This window comes from Parambassis ranga, chromosome 2 (assembly GCF_900634625.1).
Source record: "Parambassis ranga chromosome 2, fParRan2.1, whole genome shotgun sequence".
NCBI classification, from domain to species: Eukaryota; Metazoa; Chordata; class Actinopteri; family Ambassidae; genus Parambassis; species Parambassis ranga.
In genome coordinates, this window is record NC_041023.1 from 45921394 (window position 1) to 45943379 (window position 21986).

The following is a 21986-nucleotide window of genomic DNA, read 5'->3' on the forward strand; positions in this document are numbered from 1 at the left end:
ATGTATTTGTGCGCCGTCCGACCTTCAGACTGTATACAGCAGAGTCCTGCTGGTCCCCTATGGTCCCCCGATCAGGGACATTGGACTGTATAATCAGGGTCTATCAGTCATTGATGATCACGGTTCACTGTTTGACAGATGTTTGCAGCTGTGCAGTTACTCTGCCCTCCAGTGGCCAAACAGCTGTTGAAGTGTGTCTGACTCTGACTTTATGTCCTGAGGCCGTCCTCGGGGTGAACCGTCCTCGGGGTGAACCGTCCTCGGGGTCTCAGAGATGCTAGCTTGCACGCTAACATGCCCACACTGCCTCTGGTCCTCTCCCCAGCAGGGGGCGCTCTGATGCACGGTTCCGCTCTAACAGCTGTGTCTGCTCCTTCTTCAGACGTCGTCCTGTCAGTCACTGGAGGAAGCTGGACACCGAGGGAAGCTGGTCCCCAGGCCCCGAGCCGTCAGCGCTGCTGCTTTAATCCAGAGCGTGGTGTGTGTGATGCAGCTGCAGAGAGCCTCACACACAGCCTTTGACACAAAGAGCTGATGGACGGCTTGCTGCTGATTGGACCGTACCTGTGACCCTCACACACTCCAGGTGTGCTGACACCGGAGCTGACTTCCTGCCCGGATCAGCCGGCTAAGCACAGCCCCAGGTGATGAAACAAACACCGACCAATCAGATCGTTGCTGGGTGAGTAGCTGGTAATCTGTGCCAGGGGCAGAGTGTGTGTGTGTCTGTGTGTGTGTGTTGTGGTCTCCCATGTGTGTCTGTGTCTCTCTGTGTCTGTGTGTGTGTCTGTGTGTGTGTGTGTGTGTGTGTGTGTCTGTGTGTGTATGTTGTGGTCTCCTGTGTGTGTGTCTGTCTGTGTGTGTGTCTGTGTGTGTGTGTCTGTGTGTGTGTCTGAGTGTGTGTGTCTGAGTGTGTGTGTTGTGGTCTCCGTGTGTGTCTGTGTGTGTGTTGTGGTCTCCTGTGTGTGTGTCTGCGTGTGTGTGTGTCTGCGTGTGTGTGTTGTGGTCTCCTGTTTGTGTGTGTGTGTCTGTGTGAGTGTGTTGTGCTCTCCTGTGTGTGTGTCTGCGTGTGTGTGTGTCTGCGTGTGTGTGTTGTGGTCTCCTGTGTGTGTGTGTCTGTGTGTATGTTGTGGTCTCCTGTTTGTGTGTGTGTGTCTGTGTGAGTGTGTTGTGGTCTCCTGTGTGTGTGTGTCTGTGTGTTGTGGTCTCCTTTGTGTGTGAGTGTGTGTGTGTTGTGGTCTCCTGTGTGTGTGTGTGTGTTGTGGTCTCCTGTGTGTGTGTGTGTGTTGTGGTCTCCTTTGTGTGTGAGTGTGTGTGTGTTGTGGTCTCCTGTGTGTGTGTGAGTGTGTGTGTGTGTTGTGGTCTCCTGTGTGTGTGTGTGTGTTGTGGTCTCCTGTGTGCGTGTGAGTGTGTGTGTGTTGTGGTCTCCTGTGTGTGTGTTGTGGTCTCCTGTTTGTGTGTGTCTGTGTGTATGTTGTGGTCTCCTGTTTGTGTGTGTGTCTGTGTGAGTGTGTTGTGGTCTCCTGTGTGTGTGTGTCTGTGTGTGTGTGTTGTGGTCTCCTGTCTGTGTGAGTGTGTTGTGGTCTCCTGTGTGTGTATGACTGTGTGTGTGTTGTGGTCTCCTGTGTGTGTGTGACTGTGTGTGTGTTGTGGTCTCCTGTGTGTGTGTGACTGTGTGTGTGTTGTGGTCTCCTGTGTGTGTGTGACTGTGTGTGTGTTGTGGTCTCCTGTCTGTGTGAGTGTGTTGTGGTCTCCTGTGTGTGTATGACTGTGTGTGTGTTGTGGTCTCCTGTGTGTGTGTGACTGTGTGTGTGTTGTGGTCTCCTGTGTGTGTGTTGTGGTCTCCTGTTTGTGTGTGTCTGTGTGTATGTTGTGGTCTCCTGTTTGTGTGTGTGTGTCTGTGTGAGTGTGTTGTGGTCTCCTGTGTGTGTGTGTCTGTGTGTGTGTGTTGTGGTCTCCTGTCTGTGTGAGTGTGTTGTGGTCTCCTGTGTGTGTATGACTGTGTGTGTGTTGTGGTCTCCTGTGTGTGTGTGACTGTGTGTGTGTTGTGGTCTCCTGTGTGTGTGTTGTGGTCTCCTGTTTGTGTGTGTCTGTGTGTATGTTGTGGTCTCCTGTTTGTGTGTGTGTGTCTGTGTGAGTGTGTTGTGGTCTCCTGTGTGTGTGTGTCTGTGTGTGTGTGTTGTGGTCTCCTGTCTGTGTGTGTGTGTTGTGGTCTCCTGTGTGTGTGTGTCTGTGTGTGTGTGTTGTGGTCTCCTGTCTGTGTGAGTGTGTTGTGGTCTCCTGTGTGTGTGTGACTGTGTGTGTGTTGTGGTCTCCTGTGTGTGTGTGTTGTGGTCTCCTGTGTGTGTGTGTCTGTGTGTGTGTTGTGGTCTCCTGTGTGTGTGTGTGTTGTGGTCTCCTGTGTGTGTGTGTTGTGGTCTCCTGTGTGTGTGTGTTGTGGTCTCCTGTGTGTGTCTGTGTGTGTGTGTTGTGGTCTCCTGTGTGTGTCTGTGTGTGTGTGTTGTGGTCTCCTGTGTGTGTGTGTTGTGGTCTCCTGTGTGTGTGTGTTGTGGTCTCCTGTGTGTGTCTGTGTGTGTGTGTTGTGGTCTCCTGTGTGTGTCTGTGTGTGTGTGTTGTGGTCTCCTGTGTGTGTCTGTGTGTGTGTGTTGTGGTCTCCTGTGTGTGTCTGTGTGTGTGTGTTGTGGTCTCCGTGTGTGTCTGTGTGTGTGTGTTGTGGTCTCCTGTGTGGTCTGATGTGAGTGTGTGGTGGTCTCCTGTGTTGTTGTGTCTGTGTGAGTGTGTTGTGGTCTCCTGGTGTTGTGTCTGTGTGTGTGTGTTGTTGTCTCCTGTGTGTGTGTTTTGTGGTCTCCTGTGTGTGTCTGTGTGTTGTGTTTTGTGGTCTCCTGTGTGTGTTGTGGTCTCCTGTGTGTGTGTGTTGTGGTCTCCTGTTGTGTGTCTGTGTGTGTGTGTTGTGGTCCTCCTGTGTGGTCTGTGTGTGTGTTGTTGTGGTTCTACTGTGTGTGTCTGTGTGAGTTTTGAGTGGTGTGTGGTCTCCTGTGTGTGTGTGTCTGTGTGAGTGTGTTGTGGTCTCCTGTGTGTCTGTGTGTGTGTGTGTGGTGCTCGCTCGTGTGTGTGTGTTGTGGTCTCCTGTGTGTGTCTGTGTGTGTGTGTTGTGGTCTCCTGTGTGTGTTGTGGTCTCCTGTGTGTGTGTGTTGTGGTCTCCTGTGTGTGTCTGTGTGTGTGTGTTGTGGTCTCCTGTGTGTGTTGTGGTCTCCTGTGTGTGTGTGTTGTGGTCTCCTGTGTGTGTCTGTGTGTGTGTGTTGTGGTCTCCTGTGTGCGTGCCCATACATATGTGACTGTTTATGTGTGTGGTCCTTGTAAGTTGAGGATGTTCCCTCGGGCTGATGTGTGCTGATGGCTTTCAGAGTCTGGAAAGAGTTCTGCCCGTGAACACAATGTTCCGACCTGCAGATGTGGGTCTGCTGCAGACAGCAGAGCTCTGTGCACGCCGGCTCCGTCCTGTCGTTTATCGTCAACAACCAGCCCCAGATCGCTGTGATGTCACAGCTGCTGCTTTGCAGCCATCTTGGCTTCAGCAGCCAAGGTATCAATGTTTTTAAAGGCTGATGAGGAAGCTAGCATGTCCTACGTTCCCTCCACTCACAGCCAATCAGATTCCTCCACTGTCTGTTGGATTAATGCAGAAAACAAAGAGTTAATGATCTGCAGGAAAATCGTAAAGAGTTAAATAGTGAAACACGACTGTGTGTAACAGAGTAAAGACACAGACAACAAGCTCATGATAACACAGTAATCAATACTTTACAGTTGGCTGAACACATGTTTAGAACTGGCTGCTGGAGTGGAGCTGGTTCTACCCCTGATGGACTGAGGACAGGCTGACCGCTGGCGGGGCGCTGCAGAGCTGCAGGCCGCCATGACCAGTGTGAAAATAAGAAACCATCACACGTCTCAGACTCCTCTCTGGATCAGACTCATCATGTCTGGATCGGACTCCTCTCTGTATCGGACTCATCATGTCTGGATCGGACTCCTCTCTGGATCGGACTCCTCTCTGGATCGGACTCCTCTCTGGATCAGACTCCCTGTCTGGATCGGACTCCTCTCTGGATCAGACTCATCATGTCTGGATCGGACTCCTCTCTGGATCGGACTCCTCTCTGGATCGGACTCCTCTCTGGATCGGACTCCCTGTCTGGATCGGACTCCTCTCTGGATCAGACTCATCATGTCTGGATCGGACTCATCATGTCTGGATCGGACTCCTCTCTGGATCGGACTCCTCTCTGGATCGGACTCATCTCTGGATCAGACTCATCATGTCTGGATCGGACTCCTCTCTGGATCGGACTCCTCTCTGGATCGGACTCATCTCTGGATCAGACTCATCATGTCTGGATCGGACTCCTCTCTGGATCGGACTCCTCTCTGGATCGGACTCATCATGTCTGGATCGGACTCCTCTCTGGATCGGACTCCTCTCTGGATCGGACTCCTCTCTGGATCGGACTCATCATGTCTGGATCGGACTCCTCTCTGGATCGGACTCCTCTCTGGATCGGACTCATCTCTGGATCAGACTCCTCTCTGGATCGGACTCATCATGTCTGGATCGGACTCCTCTCTGGATCGGACTCCTCTCTGGATCGGACTCCTCTCTGGATCGGACTCCTCTCTGGATCGGACTCCTCTCTGACTCCTCTCTGGATCGGACTCCTCTCTGGATCGGACTCCTCTCTGGATCGGACTCCTCTCTGGATCGGATTGGACTCCTCTCTGGATCGGACTCCTCTCTGGATCGGACTCCTCTCTGGATCGGACTCCTCTCTGGATCGGACTCCTCTCTGGATCAGACTCGGAGTGCTGTGGAGATCTGGTCTTGAATCTGAGCTTGAATGTCAGCTGTGACCAGCCTGTAATACCCAGTCTGACCTCTGTATGTGAACATACATATGTCATGTTACATGTTACATGTGTCAGCACAGCTTCCAACAGGCTGTTTGTTGATGTGCTAACATGTGTGTGGGTGCAACAGTCCACTCAGACCTGCAGAGATTATCCGGCCTCTGCTCTCCCAGTGAGTGTCCCCCCTCCCTCCCCTCTCTGGACTCCGGAGCGTCACCCCGACCTGACGCACTCTGGTACCAGAGCACAGCTGTCACCATGACTTCATGCTTATTGGGCCATCAGGGGGGGGGGGGAGAAAGAGGGGGGGGGAGAGAGAGAGAGAGAGGGGGGGTGAGAGAAAGAGAGAGAGAGGCAGAGTGAGGAGGGGGTAGAGAGGGAGAAAGAGAGAGAGAGAGAGAGGAGGGGGGAGAGAGAGGGAGAGAGAGAGAAAGAGAGAGGCAGAGTGAGGGGGGAGAGAAAGAGAGAGAGGGAGAGGAGGGGTGAGAGAAAGAGAGAGAGGCAGAGTGAGGAGGGGGGAGAGAGGGAGAGAGAGAGAGAGAGGAGGGGGAGAGAAAGAGAGAGAGGGAGAGAGAGAGAGGAGGGGGGAGAGAGAGGGAGAGAGAGAGAAAGAGAGAGGCAGAGTGAGGGGGGAGAGAGGGAGAAAGAGAGAGCGAGAGAGGAGGGGTGAGAGAAAAAGCGAGAGGGAGAGAGAGAGGGGAGAGAAAGAGAGAGAGAGGGAGAGGAGGGGTGAGAGAAAAAGCGAGAGAGAGAGAGAGAGGAGGGATCGAGCTGGACCTCGCGCCCCGCTGATCGATCCTTAGAGGTGCACGCGCAGCAGCCCGGGTCGGACGCTGGTCTGGTCTTTCTGTCCGAGTCTTGGGGGAATGTCACAGCTGGAACATGCTGCTGGGAAATCTGGTGAGTGAGGCGGTCACGGCGCTGCTCGCTCCTCCGTGTCCGGAGCTGTCAGCCGTGGACCGTTTCCACGCGCGGTGTAAGGACTGCGGAGGACCGATGTATCGATCGGTGACAGGCTGATCTTTGACTCTGATATTTGGAGGATTAACTCTCAAAGCAGGAACTAAACTGTTTACCTGAGCGGAGGTAAACAGCAGCTGTAGGTTAATGTTTACATGTTTACACTATGGATCCGGTACAGTAGGATGACTAATCGATATGCTGAACGGCTCGGTGAGTCCGCAGGGACGAGCTGTACTTTCCTGTCTCCTCCCATGTTGTGAGGACTTGAACAGACTTTTTATTTTAGCTCCAGGGATGCTAGCTGACCTGCTAACCAGGGTTAATGGAGCTAAACAAATCATTAGCACACTAGCTAGCTTTACATGGGTGTGTTTTAATATTAATACATTATCTACACTCCAATAAATACAGAGTAGCTGTGCTACAGCTAGCCGAGTTAGCTTAGCTTAGCTTAGTAACAGTCTCATTAGCAAAACATTAGCTCTTAATCTACATGTTTTTATGTTGCAATGTAACAGCTGGACTGTAGCAGCTAGCCAGCTAGCTTCAAATTAGCAACACTGATGGGCTGATGCTGCTAATTCACCGTTAGATAAAAATCAACCAACGACTACATTCATTTATTGAGCTGAAGGCAGATTATGTATGTTTGTAGTGAGCGAGCGGAGAACAGCTGTCCTTAATAATGATAATCTGACTTCTTATCATGCTAATCAGGGGAAAGTATTGATGATTGGTGCCACACACAAAGTGAGCATCACAACAACAGAAGGTTCAACCCCACCGATGCTCAGGATGCTGCCTGCAGTTCAGTGGAAAGCCACAGGCGGCGTCTTCTCAGAACCTGTAGGTGTTGGACCTTTAGCGTGCAGACTGCAGACTGGAGGTCTGGTCTAAAGCACGCTGAAGGTCTGCAGAGCAGCAGCCAGCTCTGAACCCTCAGGCTGATAAACAAGCCTCTATCAGTGCCCTGTTTATCTACAAGTGGAAGTCAGGCTTCACTCACCCTGAGTGTTTCCATTCCTGGCTTCCTGTTGACCTCTGACCTCTCTGGTGTGAACATGGATGTTTGGTCAGACCTGTATTTGGGTACATTCATGAAGTGTTGCTGAGATCCACAGAGCTGAGCCTGACCTCTGAGCCTCGTCAACAGGAAGTAGACCTAACACTGTCTGTGTGTGTCTGTGTGTGTGTGTGTCTGTGTGTGTGTGTGTGTGTCTGTGTGTGTCTGTGTGTGTGTGTGTCTGTGTGTGTGTGTGTCTGTCTGTGTGTGTCTGTGTGTGTCTGTGTGTGTGTGTCTCTGTCTCTGTGTGTCTGTGTGTGTGTGTGTCTGTGTGTGTGTCTGTCTGTCTGTGTGTGTGTGTGTGTGTGTGTCTGTGTGTGTGTGTGTCTGTGTGTGTGTGTGTCTGTCTCTGTGTGTGTCTGTGTGTGTGCGTCTGTGTCTCTGTGTGTCTGTGTGTGTCTCTGTCTGTGTCTCTGTGTGTGTGTGTCTGTGTGTCTCTGTGTGTGTGTGTCTCTGTCTGTGTGTGTCTGTGTGTGTTTGTCTGTGTGTGTGTGTGTGTCTCTGTGTCTGTATGTGTGTGTGTCTCTGTGTGTTTCCTCTGTCTCTGTGTCTGTGTGTGTGTGTGTGTCTGTGTGTGTATGTGTGTCTGTGTCTCTGTGTGTGTGTGTCTCTGTGTGTTTCCTCTGTCTGTGTGTGTGTGTGTCTCTGTGTCTCTGTCTGTCTGTGTGTCTGTGTGTGTTTGTCTGTGTGTGTGTGTGTGTCTCTGTGTCTGTGTCTGTGTTTCCTCTGTGTCTGTATGTGTGTGTGTCTCTGTGTTTCCTCTGTCTCTGTGTCTGTGTGTGTGTCTGTGTGTGTGTCTGTGTCTCTGTGTGTGTGTCTCTGTGTGTTTCCTCTGTCTGTGTGTGTGTGTGTGTGTGTGTGTGTGTGTCTCTGTGTGTGTGTCTCTGTGTCTCTGTCTGTCTGTGTGTCTGTGTGTGTTTGTCTGTGTGTGTGTGTGTGTCTCTGTGTCTGTGTTTCCTCTGTGTCTGTATGTGTGTGTGTCTCTGTGTGTTTCCTCTGTCTCTGTGTCTGTCTGTGTGTGTGTGTGTGTCTGTGTCTCTGTGTGTGTGTCTCTGTGTCTCTGTCTGTGTGTGTCTTTGTGTGTTCCTGCAGGTAGTGGTTGCCTTCTGTCTGTGGGGTTCTGATGTCAGCAGAGCTTACGTGTTTCAGGCCAGCCGCCCTGCAGAGGGAGGAGACAGCCCACCACACAATCCCAAATGTGAGAGCTGACCCTGATTAACTGATTGATTGATTGAACCCCTTAGAACCAAAGGAGTGGCACCACAGGGCCATCAGCCACAGCCGCCCTCAATCTAACTGATAAGTACATGGCCTAAAGACAGAGGAGGCTCAGGCGTTAGCTGACAGAGAGCCTGGGCGGTGACCCCTGACCTGCAGCCGCCGGCAACACGACCCGAGCTAACAGCACAGAGCTGGAGCGTGAGGGAGGGAGGAGACTGCTGTGTGCTCCTCTTCCTGAAGGCCACGTACTTATCAGTCATAACAGACAGTGAAACACTGACCCTGCATTCTGTGAAGTGTGTCTGTGAGCAGCAGCCGTGTCCCTCTCGTCCCCACAGTCATCTCAGAGTGGGTCAGCTCAGCGGGCTCCTGTAAGGGCCGCTGCTTCGAGCTGGAGGTGGCCGACCCTCCAGGATGCAGATGTGACAATCTGTGCAAGACCTACTACAGCTGCTGCTCCGACTTCGACGAGCACTGCCTGAAAACAGGTCAGTCTGCACGCAGCGGAGGCGGATCCAGAGTCTGGCAGCGCGAGCCCAGCGTCACCAGAACCGTCTCGACAGCATTAACCAAACAACAGAGCTGAACACTGTGCTGCTTGTGTCTCAGAGGGGGGCTTCGAGTGCACGCAGGAGCGCTGCGGGGAGGACAGGGACGCCAACCACGCCTGCCACTGCTCAGAGGACTGCCTGCAGAGGGGGGACTGCTGCTCCAACTACAGGTCCCTCTGCAAAGGTCAGGAGGTCAGCAGCAGGCTGTCCCAGCAGACAGACAGAGAACAGTAAGGGACTGAGGTCTGTGTGTCTTCATCAGGTGAGACGTCCTGGCTGCAGGGAGACTGTGAGGAGATCCACGGGGCCGAGTGTCCTGCAGGGTGAGCTGACGCTACATGCTACATGCTACATGTCCCTGATACACACGTCTGATCATGAGTGTCCAGACGCTGGTGAATGATGCAGTGTGATCGGTGTGTTTGTCTCCTCAGCTTCGTCCGTCCTCCTCTCATCATGCTCTCTGTGGACGGCTTCAGAGCCTCCTACCTGAAGAAGGGAAAGTCCATCATCCCCAACATCCACAAACTCAGTACGGCCCGTGAACGTGCTCCGGCTGCAGGTTGCTTCCTTCATGTGCGTCATGTGACACTTGTCCCTCTGCCTCCTCCTCTCAGGAACCTGCGGGACGTCCGCCCCCTACATGCGCCCGGTGTATCCGTCGAAGACGTTTCCAAACCTGTACACCCTGGCCACGGTGAGTCGGTCGCCCAGTCCTCCTCCTGATGAGGGCCTGTCTGATCAGGACTCACTGCTGTGACTCTGTCCCCGTGTGTGTGTGTCTGCAGGGTCTCTACCCAGAGTCCCATGGGATTGTGGGAAACACCATGCACGACCCGGTGTTCAACGCCACCTTCAGCCTGCGCACCCGAGAGAAGCTGAACCACCGCTGGTGGGGCGGGCAGCCGGTCCGTGTCTGGTCTTTAAACCGACCCTGTTGTTTCAGTTTGTTTCGTGTGAGGAGTCTCATCACCTCCTTCTGTCTGCAGATCTGGATCACAGCAGAGAACCAGGGAGTCAAAGCAGGGACCTTCTTCTGGCCTTGGTACTTCAGTCAGTGCTGGAACATGTTTCAGTAGCTTCAGATGAACTCTGCAGGGTCACAGCACCCGCCCTTACGCTCCAACACTAACTCAGGCCCCGTTCACACTGGAGAGAGTCAGTCCAGCTAGAGTAGGATTGAGCCCAGACAGCCTTTAAGCTGGATGCGTTCAGACCTATTTTCAAATCTGGCTAGCACACACTTGTGTCCGCACTCAATCCGGCTTCATCCAGCGTGTTTGCTGTCCTCCAAACCACTAGGTGGCGCCTCGTAATATACAGAGTCCATTCACGCAGCGGTAGGACCACGTGTGCACATGCGTCGTGTGTTTTTTTTGTCCCGTGTCGCGCCCTGTGAACCGGAAGTAGCATGTTGCTAACCGGATTCGCTCGCCACATTTGCGTTCACTCCTGAGCCACATTTGAGCCAATCACATTGATTGAAATCAAACTGGATACAGCCGGATTCGAGGTGTTCACACTCAGAACAAAACACATCTGGATTGATCTGGATGCGGCCGAATCCTGCTTAAGCCACATTTTTTTCCCCAGTGTGAACGGGGCCTTAGTGTCATCCAGGATCACACATGTGCCACTGGGAGCCTTCAGGGCCTCCGTAGAACTCACAGATTACTGAACCTTCGAGGAAGAAGATGGATAATCCATAGTTCATAATCCAGGCATATGTTACAGATTAGAAAGAAGTCTCTTTGATTGATGCATGACCTCAGCATCACGAGGACAGCAGCAGGAGACTGACACACACACAGGACAATAGCCCCACACACTGGCTCACACAGGCCTCACAGCTCTCTGATGATGGGCTCCATTGTTCACTGATGTCTGCTCCACTGTGTGTCACTGATAGCTGCTTCCTGCTGCAGGTCAGAGGTCAAACTTGTGTTTTACTTGTTTCAGGGTGATTCCCCTGGAGAGACGGATTCTGACCATCCTGGGGTGGCTGCACCTGCCTGACGATGAGAGGTGTGTGTGTGTGTGTGTTCACAGCCCTGAAGCTGTGTGTACTTTAGAGAGTGTTGTGGGGTCAGTGCAGGGGTCACGTGTGTGTTCACAGGCTGCAGAACCATCAGACATGTTTTCCTGCCCTGTCTCTCTCTCCTCAGGCCCTACGTTTACGCCGTCCACTCTGAGCAACCCGACACCTTCGGACACCGCCTGGGGCCGCTCAGCAGTGAGGTGAGTGTGTGTGTGTGTGTGTGTGTCCATGGAGACATGGTGCTTCACTCTGTAAACCTTTCCACAGCTGGACAACCCTCTGAGGGAGATCGACAACATCATCGGTCAGCTGATGAACGGACTGAAGCAGATTAATCTGCACCGCTGCGTCAATGTCATCATTGTGGGAGACCACGGTACGATCTGCACACACAACTCACACACACACACACACACACAACACGCAACAGCACAGCCAGGAAGCCATGACTCACATGTGACCATCAGCCATCTGATCAGTGTATGGACCCAGCTTTAGACCTGGCGGCTGCAGAGCGTCAGTCTGCTCTGTGGACTTGTTTCTGCTGTAAAGTCTGGGGACTGGGTCTCCATCAGGGGGCCGTTGAAGCCATTAGAGCTGCAGTTTGGGTCTTACTACAGTCATGACAGCAGGCATGTGTCTCCAGGTATGGAGGAGGCTCACTGCGACAGGACTGAGTTCCTCAGCAGCTATCCGCTCAACATTGACGAGATCACGCTGATCCCCGGCTCACTGGGCCGGATACGACCTCGTGACCCCAGATCCAGCACATGTGAGCTGCTCTGTCAGTCTGTACACTCAGTGTGAGCTTCAGATCCATCAAACAACACCTTTTCTCTCTTCCACAGACGACCCGAACGTCGTGGTAGCAAACCTGACTGTGAGTGAGAGCAGCAGAGTTCATGCCGCCGCTCTGTGTGAGGCTTTCGGGTCACTCACCTCTGAGCTTGTTGTTTCAGTGTAAAATGCCCACTCAGCACTTCAAGCCGTACCTGAAGCAGCATTTACCCAAGAGGCTCCACTACGCCAACAACCGCAGGATCGAGGACGTCCACCTGCTGATGGAGAGGAAGTGGCACATCGCCAGGTAGGCAGAGAGCCACGTCTGCTGTCAGCCTGCCCGTCACATGATCTGTTAGAGTGCTCTCATTGGTCAGCTCCATCCTGTCTGCAGTCAGAGTGTGTGTGTGTGTGTGTGTTTGTGTGTCTGCAGTCAGTGTGTGTGTGTCTGCAGTCAGAGTGTGTGTGTGTGTGTTTGTGTGTCTGCAGTCAGTGTGTGTGTGTGTCTGCAGTCAGAGTGTGTGTGTGTGTGTGTGTGTCTGCAGTCAGAGAGCAGTCAGAGTGTGTTTGTGTGTCTGCAGTCAGAGTGTGTGTGTGTCTGCAGTCAGAGTGTGTGTGTGTGTGTGTGTGTGTGTGTGTGTGTGTGTGTGTGTGTGTGTGTGTGTGTGTTTGTGTGTCTGCAGTCAAGGCTGTTCCATGCTCCATGAGAACAGAGAACTCGCTCCATCGGTGGTAAGAGTAAAAAAAAAAGTTCTTTTCGGCACAGAGGCACCATACTCTGCGAGACGTGTGTGTGCAGAACTCCTCATACGGCTCCTACGCAGCACACGTCACACACAAAAGGTCGACAATGCAGTTGTGTTGTAAATTGTGAGCACAGTCGTGGTTACCTGGCCTAACGAGCTGATCATGTTCAGGGCAGAGGGCGCACAGCTGACAACAGATAGAAGATTAGAGCAGCTGACTGCAGCAGACCTCTGGTCTGTGTGAGTTTAACTCTGTGAACGTGTGGATGACTGTCTGCAGTAACACATCCCGTCTCCCGGGGTTTAATGTGCGTCCAGCCGCTGTAACACTGTGATCAATACTGGGATTAGTTTTTATCGCCACCTTGTGGACAGACTCTCTCCTCTGTGCGCCGTGTTTCTCCTTCCAGGAGCTGTTTCCCAGCTGCTCATCTCTCACAGCCTTGAGAGAAAAAGTTCGGCCCGGACCCTGTGCACGAGATCGCTGCACAGCGGGCGGTCCGAGATAAACAATGACGTCATTTTGTGGGCGTAACGTCTGCAGGGGGGAGGGAGTTCTCTGTTCTCATGGAGTATGGATCCAGCTTCAGTGTGTGTGTGTCTGCAGTCAGAGTGTGTGTGTGTGAGTGTGTGTGTGTGTCTGCAGTCAGAGTGTGAGTGTGTGTGTGTGTCTGCAGTCAGAGTGTGTGTGTTTGTGTGTCTGCAGTCAGTGTGTGTGTGTGTGTGTGTCTGCAGTCAGAGTGTGTGTGTGTTTGTGTGTCTGCAGTCAGTGTGTGTGTGTGTGTGTGTGTCTGCAGTCAGAGTGTGTGTGTGTTTGTGTGTCTGCAGTCAGAGTGTGTGTGTGTTTGTGTGTCTGCAGTCAGAGTGTGTGTGTGTCTGCAGTCAGAGTGTGTGTGTGTGTGTGTGTCTGCAGTCAAGAGTGTGTGTGTGTTTGTGTGTCTGCAGTCAGAGTGTGTGTGTGTGTGTGTGTGTGTCTGCAGTCAGAGTGTGTGTGTGTCTGCAGTCAGAGTGTGTGTGTGTTTGTGTGTCTGCAGTCAGAGTGTGTGTGTGTCTGCAGTCAGAGTGTGTGTGTGTTTGTGTGTCTGCAGTCAGAGTGTGTGTGTGTGTGTTTGTGTGTCTGCAGTCAGAGTGTGTGTGTGTGTGTGTGTGTGTGTGTCTGCAGTCAGAGTGTGTGTGTGTCTGCAGTCAGAGTGTGTGTGTGTTTGTGTGTCTGCAGTCAGAGTGTGTGTGTGTGTGTGTGTGTGTGTCTGCAGTCAGAGAGGAGTCAGAGTGTGTGTGTGTGTGTGTCTGCAGTCAGAGAGGAGTCAGAGTGTGTGTGTGTCTGCAGTCAGAGTGTGTGTGCAGAGTAACTCAGGTATTCAGACAGAACTCAGCTGCAGGTCAGACGCTCTGAGTGTTGGTCATGTGACTGCTGCTCACAGTGACTCCATCATGGCGTCCTGACAGAGTTTATTGTTTGTGTGAACTCTGTATTTCAGGAAAATGCCAGAGAAACTGAGGACCCGCTGCGGCTTCTTCGGTGACCACGGCTTTGACAACAAGATCACCAGCATGAGGGTACAGTTATGTGTTGAGTCTCCTCTCACCTGCTGCTCCTGCGCTGACTGATAGGTGGCAGTAATGTGCGCTCTGACGGACGCACGTCTCTCCTTCTCTCTGCAGACCATCTTCATCGGTCACGGGCCGAGCTTCAAGTTCCAGAACAGAGTGCCGGAGTTTGAGAACATCGAGTTATACAACGTCATGTGTGGTGAGAGCGCGAGAGTCGAGGAAGTGATGCCAGAACCTTCCTGTTAGTCCCACAGTTATAAAAGCCCTCTGTTTCTCTGTCTGTCCTCTGTGTGTCTCAGACCTGCTGGGGTTGAAACCGGCTCCGAACAACGGCACGCACGGCAGCCTGAACGACATGCTGAAGGAGCCTCCGTTCCAGCCCAGCATGCCGGAGGAGGTCGCCGCGCCGACGCCGGCGTCCGGCAGTGATGTCACTGTGAGCCGCGATCTGGGCTGCAGCTGTGATGATGAGGTCAGTTCTGCCTTTATTAGTTCCTCAACCAAACATGAGCTGTGTTGTTCTGCATGTGTCCACCAGGGGGCAGAAAAAAACAGAATGTGTTCCTCTGTTGCAGAACAAAGTGGAGGAGGGCATCGAAGCGTTCAGTCCTGCACCGGATGGACTCTACAGCTACAGTATGTCTCACTGTTTAAAGGATGAATTAGACTGTGTGCAGGAACAGTCAGTGCACCACACACACACACACACTGAAAACACTTTACATTTACAGAAATGATTATCCATCTTTAAGATACAAACATGTCAGCTTTAATTTGTTATCCATTTCTTCTTTGTGTCTTCATTCCCACTTTCTTGTGTGTGTGTGTGTGTGTGTGTGTAGACAGCACCCATCTCCCGTTCGGTCGTCCAGCGGTGATGTTTGACACTCAGTACAGTCTCCTCCATCATGTGGAGTTTGTCAGTGGTTACAGCAAAGAGCTGGCCATGCCTCTGTGGACGTCCTACACACTGCCACGACAGGTATACACACACACACACACTGCCACGACAGGTATACACACACACACACACTGCCACGACAGGTATACACACACACACACACTGCCACGACAGGTACACACACTCACACACACTGCCACAACAGGTACACACACACACACACTGCCACGACAGGTACACACACACACACACACTGCCACGACAGGTACACACACACACACACACACTGCCACGACAGTACACACACACACACACACACTGCCACGACAGGTACACACACACTGCCATGACAGGTAAACACACACACACACACACACACTGCCATGACAGGTACACACACACACACACACACACTGCCACGACAGGTACACACACACTGCCATGACAGGTACACACACACACACACACTGCCACGACAGGTACACACACACTGCCATGACAGGTAAACACACACACACACACACACTGCCATGACAGGTACACACACACACACACACTGCCACGACAGGTACACACACACACACTGCCACGACAGGTACACACACACTGCCACGACAGGTACACACACACACACTGCCACGACAGGTACACACACACTGCCATGACAGGTAAACACACACACACACACACACACTGCCATGACAGGTACACACACACACACACACACTGCCATGACAGGTACACACACACTGCCATGACAGGTACACACACACACACACTGCCACGACAGGTACACACACACACACACACTGCCATGACAGGTACACACACACACACACTGCCACGACAGGTACACACACACACACACTGCCATGACAGGTACACACACACACACTGCCACGACAGGTACACACACACTGCCATGACAGGCACACACACTGCTACGACAGGTACACACTGCTACGACAGGTACACACTGCCATGACAGGTACACACACACACTGCCATGACAGGTACACACACACACAGACGCGCTCTCAGGTTGTCATAGGACTGACTCAGACGGCCGTCAGAACACACTGAGCATGTTGTGTCAGAGCAGAACGTAACACAAACAGAACACACGTGTTTTTACAGGAACATGATGCAGGGTTACAAGATGCTGCTCACACACACACACATGTTTGTGTTGCAGGAGGACATGACTCCTGTCCCGGAGGTTTCTCCCGGGGTTCAGTGTGTCCGAGTCGACTCCAGAGTGTCAGCTGAGCACAGTCAGAGCTGCAGCACCTACAGCCAGAGCAGCCAGCTGGGACAGGGCTTCCTGTTCCCCCCGGGTAACGCCGCCTGTCCGCTGCAGGTTGTTTATGTCCAAAGAATAATCAGCTGTAAGACTGATGTTTGTGTCCACAGAGCTGGCGGGTTCTCTGGAATCCAGATACGACGCCTCACTCATCACCAACGTGGTTCCCATGTACCCGGCCTTCAAGAGTGAGTCACTGCAGCCACAGCTGGGAACACCTCCTCCAGCCCCACCAGGACATGAACAGACACCAGAACAATCATGGCGTCCCTGCAGGGGATTTTTGTCTGAGTGTGTGTCTGTGCGTCAGTGAGCCAGGGTGGCCTGATACTCATTGTTTGTGCAGAGGGAGCACAAAACACAGACACACTGCAGACACACACCACTGTCATCAGCTCCGTGTTTATTCATGACTCCTATGGATGTGAGAGATTGTAAAAGCAAACACCGAGCTAACTGATTTGGTGAAATAACATCCGGAAAACGAGCTAAACTTAGCCAGTGAATTGTTACTTAGCTATGCTGGACTGGTCTTTGTTACTCATGGTATCATCAGCAGATGGAGTCACTTGCTGCTAATCTTAGCAGCCAGATGAAGAGCTGTAACCCTTTAAAGAGCAAGCTAGCTCACTTTAGCTCTGAGACACAGCTAGCTGTAACGTAGCTGCTCTGCAGTGACGTTTCTGCTCTCGTCTGGACACACAGAACCTGAAGGTGTGTGACTGTGTTTGCAGGGATGTGGAGCTACCTGCAGGGGGTGCTGCTAAGACGCTACGCCAACGAAAACAACGGAATCAACGTCCTCACCGGACCAGTGTTCGACCACAACTACGACGGCCTGCGAGACACCGTGGAGAAAATCAAAGAGTGCGTTCACTGTAAAATCGCACATTTACTGTGCCGGAGGGTTAATAACGGCCCCGTGCCTCCTCTCCTGCAGGTTCTCGGCCGACACCCCACCCGTCCCCTCCCACTTCTACACAGTTGTGACGAGCTGCCAGGAGCTGAATCAGACGGTGGAGGAGTGTGATGGAGCGCTCGGGGTGTTCTCCTTCCTGCTCCCTAACCGACCTGACAACACTGAAGCCTGTAATGTGAGTTCCAAGCAGCCCCAGCAGAGGGCAGCACTGTCCTGTCCTGGCAGGCATTCAGTTCAGTGAGAGTGAGCTGTGTGTATGTGCAGAGTAAATAGTTATATGAGGCACTTGGACTGTTTAATACATATTGACTTAAAGGTTTATTTCAAGAGACAAACACTTCACACTGCTCCACATTTCTCTGCCTGATGTCTCCGTGTGAGGAAGAGGAGGCTCCGTGCTCGCCGGCCGCTCCGTCCTGCTCTGATGTCTCCTCCCTGAATAAATCTCCTCTCTGAACTTTAGAGCCCGCTGCGTCTTTGTCCTCACAGAGACGTGACTCAGAGACACTGCTCAGTACCTGAAATAGCTGTGTGAACAGCCTGGAGCTTTGTCCTGAATACATCAGATGACAAAGCATGGCTGCAGCTGCAGTGACTCAGCATGACATCAGATGTCACAGTGACGTCATGACTCACAGTGTGTGTAAGAATGAAGAGTATGTGGCGCCTCAAAGGCCAACATACACGGGTACACTGGTTCTTCTGACGGACGGTTGGATGAGTGGTCTGAAGCACAAACAGTGGATGAGGAGGAGTCCTGCTTTGTTTGGAGCAGAGGTCAGAGGTCACTGTTTGATGAGAGCCCCCGCTCAGTCTGATGAGCGCCCTGAAAAGAGATCAGTGGATAACATGGAGGATACAGAGCAGTGTTCAGGGCTGGGCTGAAAACACATCTGGGATGTTCCCTGTGGTGCAGCGCTGGCAGCAGGGTGGTGCAGCGCTGGCAGCAGGGTGGTGCAGCGCTGGCAGCAGGGTGGTGCAGCGCTGGCAGCAGGCGGCTGGCAGCAGGGTGGTGCAGTAGCGCGGTGCAGCAGCTGCCTCCGCTCTGTGTGGGGTCTGGCTCTGCTCGTGCCTGAAGGCGTGTATATAGCTTAGTCGGCCTGTGACTGACAGCTGGATATGATCTGTCACTGTATGAGGTGTTTATTAAGACTAGAACTGAAACTGACGCCTGACTCACTCACACTGAGTCATAATATTTATATCAGCTGTGACGCAGAGTTTCCTGCTGAACAAGACGGAGCAAGTTTCATTCAACACACTTTGATCAGAAGACTTCCATCCATCATCCACCCATCCATCCACCCATCCATCTATTCATCCATCATCCATCATCCTCCCATCCATCTATTCATCCATCATCCTCCCATCCATCTATTCATCCACCCATCCATCATCCATCATCCACCCATCCATCATCCACCCATCATCCATCCGTCCATACAACCACCCACCCATCATCCATCCAATCATCCATCCAACCAACCATCATCCACCCATCATCCATCCAACCAACCATCATCCACCCATCATCCACCCATCCATCCATCCATCCATCCAACCAACCATCATCCATCCATCCACCCACCCATCATCCATCCAACCAACCATCATGCATCCATCCAACCAACCATCATCCACCCATCATCCACCCATCCATCCATCCATCCAACCAACCATCATCCATCCATCCACCCACCCATCATCCATCCAACCAACCATCATCCACCCATCCATCCACCCATCCATCTATTCATCCATCATCCATCATCCTCCCATCCATCTATTCATCCACCCATCCATCATCCATCCACCCATCCATCTATTCATCCATCATCCATCATCCTCCCATCCATCTATTCATCCACCCATCCATCATCCATCATCCACCCATCCATCATCCACCCATCATCCATCCGTCCATACAACCACCCACCCATCATCCATCCAATCATCCATCCAACCAACCATCATCCACCCATCATCCATCCAACCAACCATCATCCACCCATCATCCACCCATCCATCCATCCGTCCATACAACCACCCATCATCCATCCATCCATCCATCCAACCAACCATCATCCATCCATCCACCCACCCATCATCCATCCAACCAACCATCATGCATCCATCCACCCATCCATCATCCATCCAATCATCCATCCAACCAACCATCATCCATCCATCCACCCATCCATCATCCATCCACCCACCGCTGTATACAGCTGAGAGAAAACCCACGCAGGCACAGAGAGGACGTGGAGACTCCACACAGAGAGGCCCAGACCAGGATGGAACCAGGATCCAGACCTCAAACCTTCGCCTGAATGTGACATACTCCACCGTCACCGAGAAGCTGCAGAGGAGACATTTAATCATGAACAGAGGTCAGATGTGTCTGATGACTTCAGGTGAGGTCACTCCGTCCTCTGTACAGGCTGAACCTCTGCAGACATGCCCAGCCATGCCAGCCCACACACCACAGGAAGGAATGGGAGCTCATTAGAGGGTAATTTAGGAGAAACTTTCCCTGCAGGCTGCTTTTAAAGTGCGGTTGGAAAGATGCTGATGTTATCCTCAGAGACTCCAGACTCTGAGTGATGCATAAAAAAGGAAGAATGAGCTCAGCTGCTGTTTGTTGAGTGGTTGGAGTGTAAGCACGGAGAGGACGGTCCTGCAGAGACCCGGTCTGTGGAGTGGAGCCTCTGCTCCACCAGGGAGAAGCAGCAAGTAGAAACTGAGCTGATGTAAACACAGCAGCCACCACGGCGAGCCTCACCGCACAGAGCCAGCCGGTCCAGCTGGACGGAGGCGTCCAGAACTCTGTCTCTGAGCCACGTCTCTGTGAGGACACGGAGCCTCCTCTTCCTCACATGGAGACATCAGGCAGGTGGAGGACTAGAAGCCTGGTCCCTGATCCAGCAGACCATCACACAGGCTGCTGCTGGAGGCTTCTGGACCACAGAAACCAACACCTCTGAGTCTACCTCTCTGGATGGACTGAGGACAGACTGACCCCCTGCTCCACCTAGTGGCTCACAGTGGTAGTGTGTGTAACAGTGTGGAGCCCTTAGTTCACTTTTAGTTCTGGTTTTACTTCAGCTTCAGTATGTACATGGCCTTTAAACACCACTTTCACTGTATCAGCCCAGTTCCAGAGAAGAAGGCAGGCGCAGTGCTTCAGTCTGTTACTCAGCAGGTGAGCAAGTGCAGTAAATGTCAGCAGGTTGGAGTGGAGCGTGTAGGAGGTCAGAATGCTGACTGCAGGCATGATAAGATTAGAAGCAGCCTCCTTATCTGTCATGCTGCTAGAACACATTCCTTCCCTCTCACTGTGACACAGGGCTTAAAGCTTCATAAGGATTTCTCTCTAATCTTGAAGGTTTGAATATTTTTCTGATATTTCATCGATGTGGATAATACCAAGCGGAGGGGATTAGAGGTCAGATTACAGTTCAGAGGAAGAGCTCTGAGCCCTGACAGCGGATGAATCACAGGTGAAGCATGAGTGTGTCAGCAGGTGAGGAGGAACTCACTGCCAGCCTGCTGCAGCGCTGCAGGTCCCTGCATGTGCAGTTTCTGAGCTCCAGGCAGCGAGTGTGCTGTGACCGGTTTGTTCTGTTTACACTCATGACCTCACACACATCATGGTTACATAACGCGTGTACACAGACAGAAGAGCTCTGTGTGAGCTTCAGTCTAAAATCCTCCAAAATAAAAGCAACCAGCAAAGTTCTGTCCTCCTCAGCAACCAGCAGGAAGCCATGACGGAGCAGCAGTCACATGACCAACACTCAGAGAGTCTCTGTCTGACCTGCAGCTGACAGAGAGCTGGCTTTAAACTGAAACAGGCGTTGTTGTTTATGTGAGTCAGTCAGGTATAGCTAGAGGATAGCTTCAACAAATCAGCCTCTGCTGGGGGAAGGTCAGGGGAAGAGTTTCACTGTGACAGAGAGTCGGGCAGTTTCCTCCCTGAGGCGCTGCGTCCTTCCTGGAAACGATGATGGCGTACATTAACACAGGTTCTGGTTAAACACTGTTATCGGTGCAGGTGAAGTGCAGCTGCTGCCTTCATCCCTGTCAGCTTCAGGTCACGTCCTCCGCCTCATGCTGGCGTGTAATCAGACAGTGTGTGTGTGAGTCTGCAGGTGTCGGGGGTCTGTGTGTGACCATGAGCACCACGAACCATCAGCCAGCACCGCTCTCCAGCTCTGACTTCCTGTTTGTGTCCCTGCAGAGCGCTGAGGACGAGTCTCAGTGGGTGGAGGAGCTGCTGAAGCTCCACACGGCCCGGGTGCGAGACGTGGAGGTCCTGACGGGCCTGGACCTCTTCAGATCCACCAACCTCACCTACACCAGCACCCTGAGCCTCAAAACGTACCTGCACACCTTCGAGAGCGATGACTAGAAGTGCACACACACACACACACACAGATATCAGCCTGATGATGCAGCGTTGTTCCAAACCGTGAGGAGCGGTCCGTGGTGTTATTGGTTATTTGGAAGATTACAGATGACAGGAATATTCAGGAGGCGTAGTGGGCGTGGCCACAATACCTTCCAGATCTATTGATTACACACACACACAGCTTATAACAGATCCTTCACACACTCACCACCTGCTGCATGCTAACGGTTCCAGTCAGAGTATGACCTCGTGTTCCGTCGAGGTTCTGTAGAACACTTTCATCTGTTTAACTCGTGTCTTTATTTCCCAGGTTAGAGCCAAGTTAGCATAGCTTAGCATAAAGGCAGGAAACTCCTGGTTTCTCTCTGATCATCCTGGTGTATATTTTTATACAACTCATATTTATTGTGTAGCATCGTGGCAGTAACAGCATGTAGTGCATTAACTCAGCGCTGTCCCGGTTTCCTGTCACATGACAGGAAGCAGATCCACGTCACGGCGGTGACGGGGCTGCCTGTGAAAACACGGACTGCTCCTTTAATCATAGCCTCTCCAGCACTCACACATAACCGCAGTGTGTCCATGTTATTTACTAATGAAGTGACGTCTGTAGACGGATTGAGATTAAGAATAT

The 21986-nt window shown here is 52.2% G+C and overlaps 1 protein-coding gene across 1 annotated transcript; it reads left to right on the top strand.

The window, feature by feature from the left end:
* Nucleotides 1–5650: 5650 nt before the first annotated feature.
* On the top strand, nt 5651–21434 carry LOC114431557 (ectonucleotide pyrophosphatase/phosphodiesterase family member 2-like). Its single transcript, XM_028399097.1, has 25 exons — nt 5651–5805; nt 8024–8129; nt 8491–8640; nt 8762–8887; nt 8966–9026; nt 9138–9235; nt 9321–9400; nt 9492–9611; nt 9693–9748; nt 10663–10728; nt 10869–10941; nt 11009–11117; nt 11388–11513; nt 11590–11621; nt 11701–11828; nt 13746–13824; nt 13930–14017; nt 14118–14290; nt 14394–14454; nt 14661–14800; nt 15915–16056; nt 16133–16210; nt 16757–16889; nt 16963–17116; nt 21182–21434. Exons 1-25 carry the CDS (start codon nt 5788–5790, stop codon nt 21350–21352), a joined length of 2568 nt encoding a protein of 855 aa, XP_028254898.1. The 5' UTR covers nt 5651–5787; the 3' UTR covers nt 21353–21434.
* Nucleotides 21435–21986: the final 552 nt, after the last annotated feature.